Source organism: Lipophrys pholis (genome assembly GCF_963383615.2).
Source record: "Lipophrys pholis genome assembly, chromosome: 3".
NCBI classification, from domain to species: Eukaryota; Metazoa; Chordata; class Actinopteri; order Blenniiformes; family Blenniidae; genus Lipophrys; species Lipophrys pholis.
This window is the reverse complement of record NC_137627.1, coordinates 23,371,681-23,391,532: the sequence shown is the minus strand read 5'-3', so window position 1 is coordinate 23,391,532 and position 19,852 is coordinate 23,371,681. Positions and strand designations below refer to the sequence as shown.

Genomic DNA, 19,852 nt, shown 5'->3' with positions numbered 1-19,852 from the left:
GACGCCATGAGGTTTAGTGAACTGAAGGCATCTCTCATTAAGAAGCAGTATGTGACGTGGTGTTGATGAGCTGCTGTTTTCGCTCTTCGTCAGTGAAGATGAGGAATTGTGGTTTTGATCGATTGAAAAGTGAAACTTTAAACGGAGTGAAAGCTGATCCACACACTGCAGGAAGCACAGAACACACACTTCAGCCTCAACTGTGATGCTGCAGGGGACACACACACACACACACACACACACACACACACACACACACACACACACACACACACACACACACACACACACACACACACACACACACACACACACACACACACACACACACACACACACACAGACACTTCCCTCTCTGGCAGGATGCCATCTGTATCTGCCGATCCCCCACACTTCTGGCCTGAACTGTAATCTGAAGGGATTACAGCCGGCCTGACCTACTGTACAGGCCTGTGTTGTTCATCCAGCCGTGCGAGGAGGCCGCCTGCAGCTGATAAATGTGCACACTGACCTCAGACTCAGCGATTTAAGAGAAAGCACACAGCTAACAAACCAAAACAATACAAATTTAATACAATACAATATAATATAATACAGAAAACCTCCGGATTGAACCATTAAATATCTGAGAAAATGTGTCACGTTGGTTTAAATCTGCGGCCTTAACCTCCAGATCTGTTCTTTACTAATGAGTTTTCTCTGCTTCTCCCTCTGGGCTAATCAAGTCAATGATGTTTTACAGATTGAGTTTCAAACTCCAAATATAAGGCTGCATATGCACATAAACAAAAGCAGATTAAATTTCAATCCAGGAAACACAAAGGATTATTTCCCCCGAAACACGAAATGAAGATTAAGTTTTGAAACAAGATGAAAATACTGAGGAAATAAAGCATGACTGAGGTCCTGTGGTCATTTAGGTTAACAGCGCCACCTGGTGGTGAAAAGCTAAAAACACAAAGAACTAATCTAATAGGCTACTTGGACGCTGCACGTGCTCATCTCTGTACATGGACTTTCTGATTCAATCCTGCATTCCTTCATATTTCTGTGTCGATGTGGAGTTTGCTTGTTTGAGGTTTCCTGCAGGTGTGAATGTGATGAACTGCTCACCTGATCAGACACTTTTAGCTTTTCTGGATGATTTGATATTAGTCATATTAGTCAAATTCGTTTTAACTGTCACTTGTTTGATTTTATCATGATTGTATCCCTGACAACATTTTGCTGCTTTGCTATGAAGCATCCAGACCTCTCAGGTCAGGGTCGGGGTTTAACCCAGGCCACGTCCGACGTGAAGAACACTCCAAGAAAGTGTCAAAAATGTGCACATTCCCACTCACAACCACCGTGTCCATATTTCTGAGGAGGCAAATCTCCAGAAAATCTTTACTTTCAGTTGCTTTCAGTTTTCAGGCACCAAATATTTGGAACAAACAAGAACAGAAACCTGCAGCTGACTGAAAATTAAAAAAAATTAAAATAAATACAATAAAATTGTTGCACCACTCCCAGGAGTCCCTGTGCTTCTGAATAAACGCGGGCTGTGTGGATGTGTGTGGGACCTTTCCTCCTGTAGGCTGCATGTTCTCCCTGTGTGCTCGTGCAGCCTTCAGTCAGTCAGCTGATTGGCTGACGCGACCCTGAGCCGGACGAGGCTGGACACAAGCTGAATGGACAAATCTTTAGTTAAAATGAATAAATAAATAAATTCATTCAGATGCCTTCAGATAAAACTGTTTAGATTTAGATATTTGTACTAAAGAATCTTAATCTGGCCACATAGGATTAGTTCTAAACAAATGTCCACAACATGAAGCATCGACAGCGGTGGCTCGTGACGTATGAAGAGGTAGGAGTAAAATGTGAGAGTGCAGCGGGGACTTTTCTGCTTCCCCGTGGTTTTCTAGAGAGTCAACCAGAGATGCAGAGCTTTAACCACTGAAAACTGACTGTGTGAGGACACGAGGATGTGCAGCAGATACACCAGCTGAAGTCAGTCTGCCTTCAGACCTCCACAGCTTCACGCTCTGCCTTCTCTTCAGTGGTGAGTTCTCATTTCATTGAAAATCACCAGAAAGTAAAGACCAGGTGCGACACGGGGAAACTGAATTAGACTAACAAAAACAAAATAAAATAGAGTGAGATTAAAAGATATTTCAATACGTTAACACCTTCATATGAAACTAAATCTGTTGAAATGTATTAAATGGACCAAAATGACACAATTCACCACATTTAGCAGAACAAATTCTCTTAATTTCTTGTTACCATTGCCGTACTGTAAATATAATGTATTACATCATGACTTCCTGGAACTATAAGGTGTATTTTTGAAAAGAAACACATGCTCTACTTTTAAGTACTCATGCATTTCAACACTATTCTTGTACTTTAAAGTTATTTTTTTTCGAAGCGTTTTTAACAAAATTGCTTGTATCTTCAGTTGGGTGGCAAAGCGTTACTAGAAGTTTTCTGGTGTGAATCCAACAGACGACTCAAACCACCTCTTGCCACACAAAAGGAAGTTTCACTTGCAATGAAGTCAAATTGAAGTGACGTAAAGGCACTGTAGTGCTCATTTCTTTTTACTTCAATGAAGACAATTGCTTCTTCCAAACATACCTTTGATTGGTGTTATGAAACACTTTGCAGGCAGTGGGAGCCCTGTTAACACTGTGGAGTTTGCATGTTCTCACTGTGTGTAGCCTGTTTGTGTCAGCTGGGATCAGCTCCTGCTGTGATGCAGTCAAGACGGTTCGAGTGAAACACCTTGCTTCCTGTGCAGCGCACCATGCTGGCAGCCTTGACTCTGGCCTCTCTGAGCCTCCTGGTGAGGCCGTCCCTCCTCTGCCCGCCGGACTGCCAGTGCCCCAGCCACTCCAGCACAGTCAAGTGTCAGGGGAGCCGACTGGAGCAAATCCCCGAGTTGCCGCCGGCCACAGAGTGGCTGGACGTCTCCTACAACCAGATACAGGAGATCCCGGAGCACGGGCTGGAGAACCTGCAGGTCTGAAACATGAAGCATTCTGGGAAATCCGACACCATTACTGGCCCTACTACATGAAACTCATTTACATTTCTTCACTATTTCCTTAAAACATATACAGTACGTAATCCACACATCATATAAACATAATACTGCTTTCAATATTATCTAAGCAATGCATACTGCTTCAACACTAAGAGAAAAGTAACTACTATGATTTACTTAGTTACACAGCTACCGAACAGGACAAGGGCGAAGAAGAAAAAAAAAGAGAAAAAAAAAAAAAAAAAAAAAAAAAAAAAAAAGTTACACAGCTACTGAAATTTCACTGAAAAGCTGTAGTCTCCAGTGATGAGCAGCTTTGTTACTATTTCATTAAACTCCTGTTTATTGGAGGAGGAGCGCCTCAGATATGTGGTGCGTACAATCCTTGATAAATAACATGAAGTTACTGCTACATATGCAGTACAATACCAAGTAAAGTAACTCCACGATTTATTACAGAAAAAGATCATTCCTGTGTATCCACCAACTTTCTTAGTGAAAAGTGTGAAGAAAGCCACTTTAAACGAGCACAATTTACCCACCGGGGGCAGCGTTGAGTCACTTTCATGTTAGTTTCTCCTTCTTGGTTTTAAGAGTTAAAATGGGTTCGGAGAGTGATGACGTATTCCTGATAACCACCATCTACACACCATCATACCAACACGTTCAGCCATCGCTACCTGTTAGAGTGACTCCATACCCCATCTTGTGGTGTAAACTTGTACTGCAAGACTAAATGAGATGGGGGGGGGGGGGGGGGGGGGTGGAAAACTTGAGTATAAAGTTGAAATACTTCCACACTGTTCTGCCTGCAGGTCCTGGACTTGACGAAGAATCAGCTGAGTGTGTCTGTATCCGGCAGTCCGGTCTGGCCAAACATGACGAAGCTGGTCAAGCTCCTTCTGTCTAACAACGGACTCACGTCCGTCCACCCTGGACAATTTGTGACCTGCCCCACACTTGCCATACTGGACCTGAGTAAGAACAACATCAAACATCTACCAGTGGGGTTCCTGCGTGGATTATCTAAACTGAAGACTCTCTTCCTGAACTATAACCAGATAGAGGTGCTGCAGGCCGGCGCTCTGGAGGGAGCCGTCGTACTCTCCGACCTCAACCTCAACAACAACAGGTTAACACAGGTGCAGGATGGAGTTTTTGAGAAATCTGCCGCGTTACAGAAGCTTTTTCTGTCCTATAACGACCTCGCGGCAGTGGGCGAGGCTGGTCTCAGAGGAGCGACGGGTCTCCAACACCTCGACCTGAGCGCCAACCGGCTGGCCGCAGTTCCAGCCGAGGCCCTGAGGCATATGGGCAGGCTCCAGCATCTGTATCTCCAGAAGAATGAGCTCAGCGGGCTTCCAGACGACTGTTTCTCCTCTCTGAGCCTCCTGGTGCAGCTCGACCTGAGCAGCAACAGGTTGAGCGCCGTGTCGGAGAGATCCCTGAGAGGTCTGACCAACCTGACCGACCTCATTCTGACTCTGAACCTCCTCCAGTCTCTTCCCTCCAACGTCTTCAGCGACCTGGTCAGTCTGGAGTTCCTTGATTTGTACAACAACAAACTCACATCTCTTCCCGAGGATACTTTTCACAACTTGAACAATCTACGGGACCTGCAACTGGACAGCAATCAGATCTCCACTTTACCGGTCGGCATCTTTGATTCGCTGCACAAACTCAAGGAGTTGCAGCTGTCGAACAACCGAATCGTTAAGCTCCACCGTGCTCTCTTCTCCAGGCTCAAGTCTCTAGAGAGCCTGTACTTTGAGAACAACGCTGTGACGTCTCTGCCCAAAGGCCTTTTCCACAAGCGGCGCAGCAGCCTTAGAGAAATACACCTCCAAAACAACCACATCAGCTCCCTGCATCCCTCCGTCTTCCACGGTTTAGGGAAAGTGAGGATACTCAAGCTCTCCGGAAACTGTCTTTCTTCCCTGGACCCGCAACAATTCCAGGGCCTGGAAGCCTTAAGAGAGTTGAAACTAGATTCAAACCGTTTAGCTGAACTTCCTACACCTGTGTTCACGGGCCTCTCAGGTCTGGTAACACTGGCTCTGGGGAACAATCGGCTTTCGGTGCTGTCTCCTCATCACTTCGTTGGGTTGAATCGCCTTAAAGAACTCAACTTGGGGTTCAATGAACTGCAGAACTTATCTTCCAGTACTTTCCAGTCTCTGCCGAACCTTCGCCGCCTCATTCTGAGGGACAACAGCCTGGACAGTTTACACCCTCGTCTCTTCGTCCGCCTGTCGAAGCTGTCAGAACTCGACCTGGACGGGAACAGGCTGGAGCTGCTGCCACCCGACGTCTTTCAAGGACTGAGGAACCTGCAGACACTGAGCCTGAAGTCCAACCGGCTCAGACGAGTGGAGGCCGGGACTCTGGAGCCTTTGAGGAACCTCAGCGTCGTCCGTCTGTCAGGCAACCTGTGGGACTGCACCTGTGTGGGAATCGTCTACATCAGCTGCTGGGTGGAGAAGCACAGGAACCAGCTGGGAGATCAGCCCACCTGCTTCTTCTACCCCTCCTCCTCATCAAACTCTTCCTCTTCCCCCGTCGGTGGGGGTACGCCGCCCTCTTGGCGCACTCTGTCCCTGCAGCCGCTATCGGATTATTGCTTTACGAGTGCTGCAACTGGTTCGTCTTCATTTCCTCTACAAATGCTGACTCTGCTCTCGCTGTTTGTCGCCGCGCTCGGCTCATTCTGACATCCTCTGATGTGGTTTTCATCTGCTTATAACCAGCAGTTTAAGCTTTTCCTTGCATCTGCTCTGTAGTTTGACTTCTTTGCGCCATGTTGCGACACCGTAAGAGGAAACAGTCCAGACCCCCGCAAACAGTTTTACCTTTGGGTCTAAACCTCATTTTGATGAAAGAAAATGTAGTCTTGTGTATATAACTGGACTGTTTTCTGTTTGGAAATGTTTCACTGTATAATATTGAATACTGACGTCCAAATGACAGATGTAATGGGTTCAATCTTGTCTTTTTGAGACCCGGACTTAAATCCTGGTGTGAAAATGAGCCGAATATTAAAGTATAAGTGATTTTAAAGTCATAAATTAAACATTTGGACCATTTTAGTGAAGTTTGATTTTTGTTATTTTTGTACTAAAATACTTAAAAGTTCTATAATATTTTGTAACATTCAAACGTCACTACTTTCAAATAATTTCGGAGTAGATTTGAGTTTTACCAAACACACGTGTATATATACAGTATATATATATATGTATACTGTACGTATATACACAAGCAAAATAATGCAAACTAGATTTGTGGGAAGGAAGATCTTTCTTGCATATTTTAGCAAAAATGCAACTGTGGTGTGGTCTTTCCAGCAGACAAACTGAATTCAGACTGTATTATTTGAGAAATAAGACCTTTTGTAAACTTCTTCTTATTCAGTGACGTTAATGAGTCACATTCATCAAACCGCAGGCGCTCACATCCTGTTGCGACAAGTTTTAACTTAAATAAAAAGAAGAAAAGTTGCATTTGTCACAATGATTGGCAGACTATTGCAAAACGTGGTGCCACAGTAACACCTTCATTCAAAGAGAAATCTCAATCTTTATTCACAAACACAGTTTGGGTGCATTTTGTACTGGTTCTGCTCTGGAGGAAAGAGATGCTCCTCCTGTGGGGGTTAACTGACGGCAGTAAAGTTGATCTGTTTTGGTTATCAATTCAACCCACATCTGGAGCTGTGATCGAGTTGAGAAATTGAAATTAAAATTAAGATCAAGGATTAATGTTGTGAAGTGATGCAGTGAAGCGCTTCCCCCTCTCATCTAGAAATGTATTATTTCCATGTCGGCTGAGGAAAGCTGGGAAAAGTGCAAAGTGAAGTGAGTGTTTATGAGAGAATGTGGAAGATTTTTAAGTATTCCATACTCTTAACTGCTTAAGATTAAGGTCCTTACTTGCTTTAATGAATTTCTTTCTGAATGGTGCTCTATAAATACATCCTCCAGTCAACTGGAGTTCAATGAAATTGTAACAGTTGTTGACATTGATAATGCTGAGGAGGAGAGACAGCAGCTCTGCAGCACTAAAACTGCATTCAATCTTTTGGTTTTCTTTTCTTGCAAACTTAGGAAGTCAATTTATAAGTTGCTGCAGTGACATCATTTCTTGTCAAATATTCCAGAAGCTTTGTTTTACCATGAACTTTCATTTAAAAACAAGTACAAATAAAGTCGAAGTAATCTTTTTTTCTTGTATTTTGTCATTTTTGAATACAAGTTTTTCTTTTCACGCTGCTTTCAAAGCCATGAGGAAGGAAACAAATGACACAGAACATCAACATTTTGATTTTTATCAACTTAATTTAGTCCGAAAGGTGAAACAAGAGAAGCTACAACTTTCAAAATATCTGTGGTCTCAGTAAATCGCAACAAGAAAAGTGTACACACAAATCTGTAATTCACACGGATTTAAATCTGCTCACAGGAAGCTGCTAAATTTCTACTATTTACACTGATTGTTCCAGTTGATCAGAGATACGCGAGTGAGTCACTCCAGAAGAGAAACCTCTGCTGCAGTCCAGAAACTTAAAAAAAACAAAAAAAAACGTCTTTCAAAGGTGAGATCTGTCAGATGTTGGTTGAACCAGTTTTTGCAACTGATCTGCTCATAAACTCAATAATAAATCTCACATTTGAAACCATAAGAGCACAGAAAGTGAGGAAATTTGTGTTTGGTGGCTCAGTTCATTGCTTTAATAGCAGCTACACACTGAGGAGGAGGAGGAGGAAGAGGACAGCCGTAGAGATATTTAAATCTGTGACCTCTGACAGATTAGAATCACTTCCTGATGAACAAAGTGGAAACAATAAACAAAAAAACATGTCAACAGTTTGTAATAGAAGTGGGAAAAAAAGACCAACTGGACATTGTAACATTGAATATTTAGAATAACGTGTTTGTAAAAGTACTATGAAGTCTGTTACTACGGCCACGTTTGTAATAAGTGCTCGGAAAATGATGGCGATATAAACATTCGCAATTTATTGATCAACTGAACGAATGTTTCCATGAACTGCTCCGGAAATTAAGAAAAATTTAAAAAAATTTTAATATGCAATGAAAGTGCGATCAACTGCGATAATTCAAACTGAGGCAGTGAAAGAGAAAGAAGACCGTTACTTTGAAGAAACAACCTCAAGGCACGAAGACGTTAACATCACCTCCTTTCACCCTCATTCATATTCTGATTTCAATACTGAATGATAGAATGATATGGTGCGGTCCTGGGATGAAACAAGCATTTGTGGGATGGACTTCCGCTAATTTCTCAAGATCGCAGCCAAACTTTAAGGCAATCAGGGTTTGTTTGTTTGTTTGTTTGTTTTCTCTTTTAAAAAGGAGAGGTTTAACTTGTTAAGGGCCATAAAGTGGAAAAATTCCAATCGACACAAGCCTCCTGACGTGGTGTCGTCTGGAGACGTTTCCTCTGCGGCGGCAGGATTCCCTCTCGGAGCAGTGAACCAACACAAAGCGAAGGCTTGAGCGCAGTCCGCCCGCCGGCTGTCACACCACACACTTGTGCTCCTTCAGGTTCCTCGCGTGGGCGAAGTTCTTGCCACACCTGTCGCACACGTAGAGTTTCTCCCCGGAGTGGATCTGCTGGTGGGCCTTCAGGCTGTTGGCCTGGTTGAAGCTGCGGCCGCACAGCTGGCAGCTGAATGGCTTCTCACCCGTGTGGATCCGCTGGTGCCGGCTCAGGTTGCCCGAGTTGCCGAAACATTTCCCGCACGTGTCGCAGCTGTAGGGTTTCTCCCCGCTGTGGATCAACTGAGAGGAAGCACGTCAAGCGGTTAGAAGCGTTTCCTCAGACAAGCCGATGTCGACTCTAAACTAAACAGTTTTTAAATAGTTTTGTCCTCTTAATGGGATCGTTTCCTTTGTGTACCTCTAGAGGGAGCCGCCAGCCTGACAATCACAGACTTCAGGACACTGAAGCTGCATTTACACTGTCATGAGTCATGTGACCCAATTCTGATGTTTTCATCTTATGTGATAAAGACCGGATCAGCTTTTGGACGATAAAGCAGTAAAATGACACAATGACAGCTTCATTCATATGTGCAACTAAATCTGATGTGTAATGGAATGTGGTAAGGTGACCGCCGTCTAACCAGGCTGATCGGTCATTGCTTCTGCAACCACCTAGCTTACTTTGTCTCATAGTGAACAGGCAGTAAATGAATGAGAAGCATGGAGGCGATTCCACAGGAGCAAATTCACCACAGCAGCAATGCAAAAGATGCAATTCTGGCCCTTTTCCTCCCTTTTTCTCCTCTGACAAGAAATCCTGTCAACGTTTGGTGAACTTCTCGTTCACCATGACTGGGGATGGGAGTTGATAAGACCTTTATGATTCCAACTCCATTTTCGATTCTGCTTAACGATTCGGTTCTTTATCGATTCTCATCTGGAAATGAATCCTGCAGCATTAAGAGCAAAGGACATGTTAACGCTGCTGCTGGGTTGAGATTCACTCCGGAGCAGATCGAGTATTGCAAGTTGCCCCGTTTTCATCCTTCCTCCTGAAATTGAACCAAACATTTAAGTGTTTGTGCCTGGTGGACGCCATTTTTCCTGCTGGTTGATCTGGTGAATGATGTCAACACGGACGCTGTGTAGCTTACGTAAACTACGCAACGTGTGTGGTGATGTCATTCCCCTTCACTGGAATCATTCAGGGATTCGTTTGCAAAATTGGCAAATGATTCCAAGGAATTTAAACACTGGGAACCGGTTCTCAACCAGATCTGGTTTTCCATTCCCATCCCCAACGTGCTCCCGACGGCGCGGGACTAGTGACACGCCGACGATCTGGCAGACCCACCTGGTGTGATTTGAGGCTGCTGTGCTGCGTGAACCTGCGGCCGCAGACGTCGCAGGTGTACGGCCGCTCGCCGGTGTGCGTCGTCACATGGATCTTCAGGTAGCTCGACGACTTGAAGCTCTTCTTGCAGATGCCGCAGCTGTGCGGCCGGGTCACGGCATGGTACTGCTGGTGCGAGCGCAGCGCGGTGAGGGACCTAATGTCCTGGCTGCAGAGCGTGCACGTGCACGGGAAGGTGCTGTTGTGCGTCTGCAGGTGTTTCCGCAGCGACGCCACGCAGGCCTGCTTGGAGCCGCACGCCACGCAGGTGAGCTGGTTCTCCTCCCAGTGCGTGGTCTTCTGGTGCATCTTCAGGGCGTTCTTCTGGATGAAGCCCTTGCCGCAGGTCTCGCAGCTGAAGGGCCGCTCGCCGCTGTGGATGCGCTCGTGGCCGCGCAGCGTGTCCACCTGGTTGAAGGTCTTGCCGCAGGTCTCGCACTTGAAGGGTTTCTCGCCCGTGTGGATGCGCTCGTGGCGCCGCAGGTTGCCCTGGATGGTGAAGCTCTTGTGGCAGTACTGGCAGCTGTGGGTGCGCTCCGTGTCGTGCACCTTCCGGTGCCTCTTCAGGGCGCACGCCTGGTGGAAGCTGCTGTCGCACTGGTCGCAGCGGAACGGCTTCATGTCGGCGTGGAGCCGCAGGTGCTTCGTCAGGAGGTGGCTGACGGCGAAACCCTTCCCACAAATCTCGCAGATGTGCGGCCGCTCGCCTGCAGAGGGAGACACTCTTATACATACAGCCGACACTGAGGGATGGACAAGTCCACACAGTGAGTATGAAGGTGATGCAGCCACACCCCAAACTTTTCATGTCCACACCACACAAATTATTTGATTTATTCATTTGATTTAGAATTTATTTTCCCTAGTATTACACTGTTTAAATGGACTGCACACATTTTCACACTGAAAGTCTACCATGATCACATTTCTGTTGTACTAACTATGTTTTTCTTGAGTTCGGGCGGGGCAATGGATCAGAGACTCTTGCATGCTGATGCCCAAGCAATCAGCTATACCATCTCTTGCTGTGGCAGAGGGTGTTTTGGAGTTTAGGTAATTTTCCCAATCATTCATTTTGTGTCGGGTCATTTGTGTTTCCCCCTTTAGTCTTCGTTGGTTTTACCTAGCCGCTATATATACTGACTCATGGCTCGTTCTGTTAGGTCAGATTCTTAGTTATTTTGAGTTTGTTTTGTTGACCTCTTTTATCATCAAAGAAACTTATGTTTGTACCTTCTTGTATTTTTGGGGTAAATAAAAACCCCTTTTTCAAAAAAAAAAAACCAAACAGTTTTCCTCGATGCTCAACCCCTGACACTGAGAGAGCCTATTGGAAGTATTAAAAAAAGTAAATTGCCTTTGTGTTCTTCTCAGCGTGCCAGCACAAGTGGCTGCATTGCCAACAGCACCCACAAGTGGCCTGAGATGTAAATCACAGCGATCTCAGGGTTTTTGGCGATGGCCGATGTTGGGACTCACCTCTGTGCAGGCGCGTGTGTGCGTCCAGGGCTCTCTGGAAGGAGAAGCCTCGGCTGCACAATAAGCACCGGAAGGGCCTGTCTGTGTTGGCCTCGTGCACGGCCTCGTGCGCTTTGAGCTGCATTGGGTTGCCGAAGGTTTTCCTGCAGTGTTTGCAGCACAGCGGCGCCTCCTTGCAGTGACTCGCGCCATGCTTCGTCGCCCGGGCTCGACTGCTCCTCAGCCTTGTGGCAGGCTCAGGCTCAACGGTGAAGACCGGCTCAGCAGGACCTGGGTCGACCGGTTCCACCTGTTGAAGACACGACAGCGGGTGGGAAGGTTTTTATTTCCTTCTGTACACTCGTTTTTACAACGAAAACTTCACTTTAACGTGTTTATAGTTTAATCCCTCCAGTCTTGGGATGCATTCATCACACAAGACAGACTTAGGCCCTGTTTACATGACAACGTTTCACATGACAACACCTAATCCACTATATAAAAGGAGTGCGTTTACACTGCAGCAGCAGACACAGAGACAATGATGTAGTTAGTATGCCGGGCCACTGGAGCGCGCGGTTGCTTGATTTTGTTATGAAACTACACAGACGTGTGTGCAGAGAACAATACACTATAAACGTGAAGAAAATGGAGAGCACCCGACATCCGCATGGACTGATGACACATCGGATGCTATCAGGGTGAGTCTCAACTATTAAACTACTGATCTGGAAGATAAAACTAGAATATAGACCGCGGGTCGTACCACTACGCGGCCGCCATGTTTGTTTACAACTGAATGAGCAGGAGTGAGGGGGAGAGATGTGCATGTGCAGTAACAGGCTCTGTAGCCTCCGGCAGTCTCTGCAGGAGGGATTAGTGCCGTGAAAGAATCTTTCCACTTTGGGAGCCGGATTAAAAACTTGTGCCGTGTAAACGGACCCCCCAAAAGTGAAGAAAGTTTTGCAGATACACTCTAATTCGTTGTCGTGTAAACGAGGCCTTAATCTTATTATACAGTTTTTCAACAATTTCCGATAGATATCAGAGGTCAAACAACATTGTCTTCAAAGTGTATTTCTTGAAATCCAGCCGTGGTCCTAAATTCCAGTTTCAAAGTCCTTCGAGTGATTCTACCGAGAACAGGCTGTTTCTGTGTCCAGGCCTGTCTCGGGGAGAAAAGCTTTCCGGTGATTCAGATTAAGTGGTTTCCCAGTTATCTGGTGACCCTTTTAGTGTCCCTTGTTGCCGCTAATAACAGAAGTTAAAAACCCGACAGAAATCTGTCGCCGTCATGACGAATGTCGTGTAACAGCATTTACAGTGAAGTTTCCAAGATCTCTTCTTTCCCTAAATTCTGGGCAATTTCACGGCAGGAACTGGGTGCTTCCTTCAACCTGAACTGAATAAAGATAGCCAGATGGCTCTCATTGTTGCTCATAGTTCTGCGTGTGCCCGCTGTGTGTTGATAGAGCACATGAACCGGTGGGTGTTCGGAGGGTCGGATCAGGATGTATGCATCACACGGACTCTGCAGACTTGCAGGAAGTATTGGGCGCCTTTAGAAAACCATTAGAAAGTGAATTTTGCATCATAAGGGCTCTTTAATAAATGAAGGTTTGTTTGTGAAGCTGACCTGATAGACTGTGTCGCTGGGGGCGTCGTCCTGAGCGCCATCGTCTCTGCACTGAGCGGAATCAGCTAAACCCTCCAGTCCTTCCTCTTTGATTATCACCGACTGGATCTCGTCCTGAAACCAGGAAGAAAATAAACAAAAACAAGACATACATGAAAACGAAACACTGTTAAACATGTGAAACAAATCATTTATTTTCGCCAGGCTTTTAGTTGACTTGTATTTATTTGCTTCACATCTCAATCTCTCACCCATTGATGCACTTATTTAATTCATTTAAGCTTTTTTTTTTAGGGTACGGGCACTGAAAGTACAGGAGGACCCTATTGGATTTCCTCGGATTATTGTTATTATTTTTTTCAGCCCAGACGAGTTTCTGAGGGCCTTAGCATACAGAATATTTTAGGGTTAGGTTTCTTTCAAAGTGTGTATATATATATATATAGTACACAAAAAACAGCCCTTGAAAGTCAAATAGTTATGGATTAACAATTCAAAAATATGAACTCAGATTTATTCATTTTGATTGATCTAATGATTTGAAGCTTTCAAAACAAAACTTATAGCAAGAGTATATAAGTTTTTTTTTTCTTTTAATAACCGTGATTACATCCATTTAAAACATACATATTACTGTTTAATATTACTTTTTTTTTTTTATCCTGTCTTCGCTTATATTTAACTTTCTTTTCTATTTATACTATGTGGAGCAATGCGCTGTTGAATTTCCCTCTGGGATTGATCGTTTTATTCTATTCTAGTCTCCAGAAACAACCAAAGAACAGAAGATATCGTCCTACAGTTCATATTTCTATTGCAAATAATCAATGAATGACATTGACATTAATTCTAAAATGCATTGGACTTTATTTATTTTGCCTTCTTAAAGCTTCTTATTGAGGCTGTGGGAGAAAGCACAGTGCCTGGTGAACTTGGAGAAACGATGGGAGTCCAATAAGAATGTTCATTGGCACACGTCCGTTTGGACGCACTCATGATGAGCGAGGCTGCAGGCCTTCAATTTCTTCTTTCAAGTTGCCGTGTTGATTTCAAATTTGGCTGTACGTTTGTTTTATCTCCTGCTGCAAAGCGACATTCTCCTGGACACTGGCCTCTTTCTTGGCCTCCAAAGTTTTTTAGAAGTTGGCGCTTCTGTTGGATTCCATGGATTCCCTCTTTCAAACAATGGTTAACCTGGGTCAGTTCCTCAGTCTCCTTTGTGACCTCCTCACACCTTTTCGCCAAAAGACTTTGGCTTTGCGGTGCCAACTCCAGCCCCTCGGTTTCTTTCTTGAGCTCTTCGTGTTCATCAGACACAGCATCTCTCCGTTCTTTGGTCCGATCCGGCCTCTCCATTAAAGCACACCGTTCTAAGTGTATCTTTCGGGGCAGAATTTGTTGCTGCAGACTGCAGCAGTGGATGTCTCCCATGACTCCAGCCATGGCCGTCATGTTCAGTCGCTGCACCGAAAGGAGACCGCACACTGGGAGCAGTTTAGAGTAAACTCGCCTGCAGGGAAGTGGGAGTAACACTGGCAGGTATGTGTGTTTTCAGTAGATCTGCAAGATTTTAATCATTTTAACTGTTTAAATGGAACAAAGTCAATAATGTAATAAAATATTTGATCAATTGTCCCGATAACATTTTACCGATAATCTAATAAATCATTAAATACAGGAGTAGTCCTAAAGAAATCAATTGAAAATGTAAAAACTGCAGCCAAGAAATGTAATTTTACAGAAATATCTGCATTTCATAGAAATAAATGAAATTTCTTTCATGTTTTTTGTAGTTTGCTTCTTGAAAATAGGATGGAAAAGTCATTGTATTCCTTCACTGAGGATTCAAACTGCAATACTTTGTAAAAAATATTATTTTACAATGTAGGTAAATGATCTATTTACTGACATTATTACATTCAAGATGGCCAAAATGATCACATTACTGGTTATTATCGTCACGTTAGGATTTTATTGGATAAATTGAGCTTCAATCATAAAGATTAGTTAGTTTCTATTTGGAAACCTTCAAAGCTTTGTGCTTTTTAAGGATTGACAGGAACCTGTAACATTAATGTGGCGTCATTGAAGTGTGGTGCTTCAATCTAAATTTCAGTTTGTACACCGGGAAGACTTTAAGTCAACCATTTTTAAGGAGTCAAATTAGTCCCACACATGTATAAAAGGGTTTTTAAAAAGATCTAAATTAGAGAGGAAAGGAAAGGAAGAGAGAGAAAGACTTACCTCCATGGATGTACTGTCCCACTGGTGGATTATCAGAGTACTTCTCACGTCATCATCAGCGCTGGCCACAGCTGTGACAAGAAAACACAGCAGGAAACAGATTATTATACATTTCTAATGTGTTTTCAGTGTTTCTCCATTTCTGTGCAAAAAAAAAGAAAAAGAAAAGAAAAACCTCTCGTGATGGCTGTATTTTTCTGTATTTTCAAAAGAAGAGTTGGAAACTAATTCTGTAATTGTTTGATCCGGAAATTCTAAAAGACTTTTTTTTTTTTTTTTTAAATGACTGTCAACAAATAAAGTAAAGTGGTGTACAACATTTACCTACAACCCAATTAATTCAACAACAAAATGTACAATTATATTTTGGAATTTTATTTTTATTATAAATGGCCAAATTTAATTAAAGAAAAAGAAATTAAAACAATTTTGATGAAAGTTAGAAAATAGAGGTGAAGATGCTTTATTTATTGAAATCCAAAATAATTGTATTTTCAACACAGATTTCGATTTTCTAACTTTAATGTAAATACTATAAGTGACATAATGTACCGTGTTTGATTGACTTTACTACATCCCAATTTTATAATTTATAAACCTTCCCGTAGTTAGAAGCAACAACACATTTAAATTCAAACATGTCAATTTAGGCAAGTTTCAAAATGACTAATTATTAACTAATAATAAAATATTTATTTTATTTTCTGAATATATTGAAAAATAAACTTATACTTATATACATAGACTTCAATAAAACCCCAGTGCTCATATAACAATCTATTTTGATATGAAATGACAATCAAATAAAAATAAAAACAAAGTACAGTAATGATAGTATCAGGAAGGCTTGCTACATTATTTACAATATTCTTACAAATAGTCAATAGAACAAAGAAGATGTATTTTAAATTAGATTTTTGTTAAAGTTCATAACCACAATATAAAGATTTGTGGGGAAAAAACACACACAAAAATAATCATTTCAATTATCGATTAAACTGAAAAGCTTTTAATAACAAAGTTATATCTTTTTAACAATATTATGATAAATTAAGGACTTCAGTCCAGTCCTAATGTATTAATGATACCGTAAAGAACCGGACAGAATATATTGGTAACATAAATGTCTGTCTTACATTGTGCCTATTTAATATTACTTTTCTGTTCTATTTTACTTCAATTCTATTCTTTATTATTGATGTTTTTGGTGTTAGCTGGGCCAGCAGGGACAGAATTTCATGCCAGGAAATGTGAAAATGTTTGATGGTATGACAATAACAATTCTTGAATAATAGAAAAAAAGATAAAGATAAATTCAGATCAATGTTCTTGATGAACTGAAAAACCAAAAAAGAAGAAGAATCAAAAGGTAGAAATGAGGATCTCTTGACCTCTGGTCCCGGCATCCTCTCCTTCTGTTCGGCCCTCCTCCAACTCCTCCCCGCCGCCTCCGTCCGTCTGCACCTCCACCTCCCTCCGTTCTTCTCTGTGCTCCGCCACCATCTTCAGCTCTTTCTCCGCCGCCTCCAGCCTCCTCCTCAGGTCCTCGGCCTCCGCCTCGTTCTGCACCACCTGCACACCGCCGGGGTCAGACAGAGGTCACAGAGAGCTCGCTCAAACAAGAGAAGGGAATCGCAGCGTTGCCGGTTTACTTGGAGCTGCAGCAGAGACGAACACTCGTGGAAAATGTGGCAGAGCTTCTCCACGGCGTCCTGAGCCAGAGACGTCATGAAGACGGTGATGTGGAGCATCTGAGGGAAACAGCACACAACATGGAGATATGGAACAAACGAGTCTTCAAAACTACACCTGATCGAAAAGATAATCTCTATAATGTAAAGAAAACAAACAAACAAAAAAATGCATCACTTCAGTTTTCATTTATTTCTGAAGTGAAAGTTTTCCAAATGTAGATTCACGTGTACCGTTTATTGAGAAGAACGATGAAAAATGTGACTCTAATAGCTTCTGCAAAATGTAAAATAAGGATGTTTGGTCATTCTGAGGGGCTGCAAAACACATTGACATGGATTTATTAGAACAAAAGCTACCAATTCAATGAAATCAACTAATTGTATTTCAAACTTTCATTGACATGAATTAATTTGACACTTTGTACTTCGACATAAGCCCAGTGATGCTCATTTGGTGTCATGTCATTTTATATCTGGTTCAGAGCCACCAAAAATGTGATCACCTGTAATCCATTATTTCTGGAAATGAGTCCACAGGCTGCAAAGTTTAGATCTAGAGAGGCACATGAGGCCTGCGAGATGCCGCTTGCCCCATGTCTGATGTAGACGTGAAACAGAAGTGGGCTCAAGATAGAGCCTTGAGGAACTCTACATGTAGTCTCAGGTTAGGTGACCGTGACTACATCAAGACTCAATGAGACACAAATTAGTCTTTTATGCATGATTTAAGCCAGTTTTATGATGGTCAATAAATATAAAAATGATGGAATTGAGTTACAATAAACAGATTTGTCTGAAAAGTGTACTAGTGCTGTGATTTTGTGCGATTAAAGAAGGTGGCGTAAGAGCGTGTGTGCTACTTTCCAGTACAGTAATATTGTGTCTGTTTGACCTCAGTGGCGTGATTGGTGAAGTATTGGTGGATGTATCGATCCAGACAGTGGAGAGTGATTGGTGTATTGGCGCACGTATCGATCCTGTCAGAGACCTGTGGTGTGTAGACATACAGCAGCTAGATAGGCCCGGACCTACATTCCTACTCAAAATGGCGTCCAAACGTGTCCGCTTCTGGACTGTTATTCCTCTTTAAACAACCATTTACACGCGTTTACACCCACTTTAACTAAACTACACGCTTTAACTGGCCTAACGGCCTGTGTGGGGCTCGTCTTCAAGCGGCAGCTGGAGCTAGCGCTTCTATTTCTATGCCAGGTCGAGGGAACAGAGCGGCGGGGCGGGAGCGGCGCAGCTACAGCTGGAGAGAGGAGCCTCCCACCGTCCCGCTCCTGGACGAGAACCTGACAGTACCGGCACGGCACGGCTCGGTCCGGCCCGACCGGTTAATGTACCTTGTCGCCACCGGGGACGCTGAAGTCTTGACCCGCATACGAAGAGGACTCCTCGGAGCAGGCTACATCGGGGACGCTCGTAACTTTGCTTATTTCTGCCAGAGTGCCGTTCACCATCATCTCCAGCACGGAGCAGATCTGCGTCTCCAGGTCCGACATGCTGCCTGAAACACTCTCTTCTGCCGGGCTTTACACTCTAAACATCAGCTTTCGAGACGCAATATTGTCGTTATGGTGGAAAAGATAAAAAGTTGCTCCCAAACACGAAACTTCTTCCGGGTTCAGGGTTTTCAAAATAAGAGCACGCGCACTTTCAACAAACACGCGAAGGCTCATTGAAGGTCAACTTAAATGGGTCATATTATCCAAAATTCACTTTCTAATGGTTTCCCAACAGTAATAATCATCTCTACACCTGGAATGATGCCCAGGAAGTGAAGAAAGTCTGTCATCTCTCCCTTGATTGTTCCAGTTTTTGAAGTGTGTTGCTCTAACAAGCCAATTAGAAATTAAACCCTATATAGTGTCATCGGGGGTTTAGCCAATCCCAATCAAGATAGGCCCTCCCTTTGACCCTCCCACAGTTAAGCAGCTCTGCTCTGGCACATGGCACCCTGAGAGGAAGTACTTCCTCTTCTTTCCAAGATGGGCATGTGTGGGCGAAGCCAGTCCAGCTCACACAGACACAGCAGATTCTGAATGCAGCTCCTATGATCCAATATTCAAATGGAGGAAAATCAAGGAGAGGTGGATTTTGGGCAATAAACTTTGAATCAAGTGTTTTTGGACCAACGAGACCCGTGTCAGGTTGTTTAAAAGCTGTATAATAAGACTCCTTTAACCCCTTCTCACCTATTTTTATACTCCCAAAATCATTTGCACGAAAGTGATTTCATATTTTTGTCAATATAGACCTTGTTGACATATTGCAGCATTTGTAGATGTTCAGGAAAAGTGCCACAGAATTCATGCTGATTGTGTTATTCAAATTAAAAAACAAAAATTTCAGCTTCCTGATGAGATACATCTGTAAAAAAATGACGCCATATGATTCCGTCCATGTTTACACATAGCCGGGTATATACAAAAAAAGATATTTCCCCTCTACACTTTCAAAAACAACATTGTTCAGACCAGCTCGTGTTCAAAATCAATTTACATTTACAGTGTAACGAGAAACATAAAGCCTCTTCTGCTCCAGCATTTGTGATTGTAAACACAAACATGCCAAAAGCGTCCATTGTCATCACAGTAGTCAAACAGTAAACACGGGTCGCACACAGACGCTGGTTGGATTGTGACGTTAACCTCCCCTGACTGTCCACATAAGCAAAGGCTCCACTTTAGTTGGATATTCAGATATAATTGTTTTCGTTGACTTGTAGTTTTGTTCACATGTAAACAAAAGGCACAAACGCATTGAAATATCAGTTTTTTGGTACATGTAAGTGGGCCCTGTGCCAAAAAAGACATTTAAATTAGAAAACTTATTTCCGTAAACTCAGTTCGCTTGATTAGGTTTCTAATGGATGCTGTTAA

General features: G+C 43.2%; 3 protein-coding genes across 3 annotated transcripts in view; 1 reads left to right on the top strand and 2 right to left on the bottom strand.

Moving 5' to 3' along the window:
- Positions 1–19,852, bottom strand: part of kcnk6 (potassium channel, subfamily K, member 6) — a 242,276-nt gene that overhangs the window by 55,180 nt on the left and 167,244 nt on the right. The gene's annotated exons all lie outside the window — the stretch shown is intronic.
- LOC308107674 (uncharacterized protein) lies at positions 1,930–7,253 on the top strand. Its single transcript, XM_080460141.1, has 3 exons — positions 1,930–2,047; positions 2,789–3,010; positions 3,850–7,253. Exons 2-3 carry the CDS (start codon positions 2,795–2,797, stop codon positions 5,743–5,745), a joined length of 2,112 nt encoding a protein of 703 aa, XP_080316267.1. The 5' UTR covers positions 1,930–2,047; positions 2,789–2,794; the 3' UTR covers positions 5,746–7,253.
- Positions 7,225–19,844, bottom strand: LOC308107676 (uncharacterized protein). The gene is made up of 8 exons (XM_080460143.1): positions 18,314–19,844; positions 16,923–17,021; positions 16,662–16,842; positions 15,271–15,341; positions 13,027–13,140; positions 11,412–11,700; positions 9,894–10,639; positions 7,225–8,836 (listed from the first exon to the last, which is right to left on the bottom strand). The coding sequence occupies exons 1-8, from the start codon at positions 18,470–18,472 to the stop codon at positions 8,573–8,575; spliced, it is 1,923 nt and encodes a 640-aa protein (XP_080316269.1). The 5' UTR covers positions 18,473–19,844; the 3' UTR covers positions 7,225–8,572.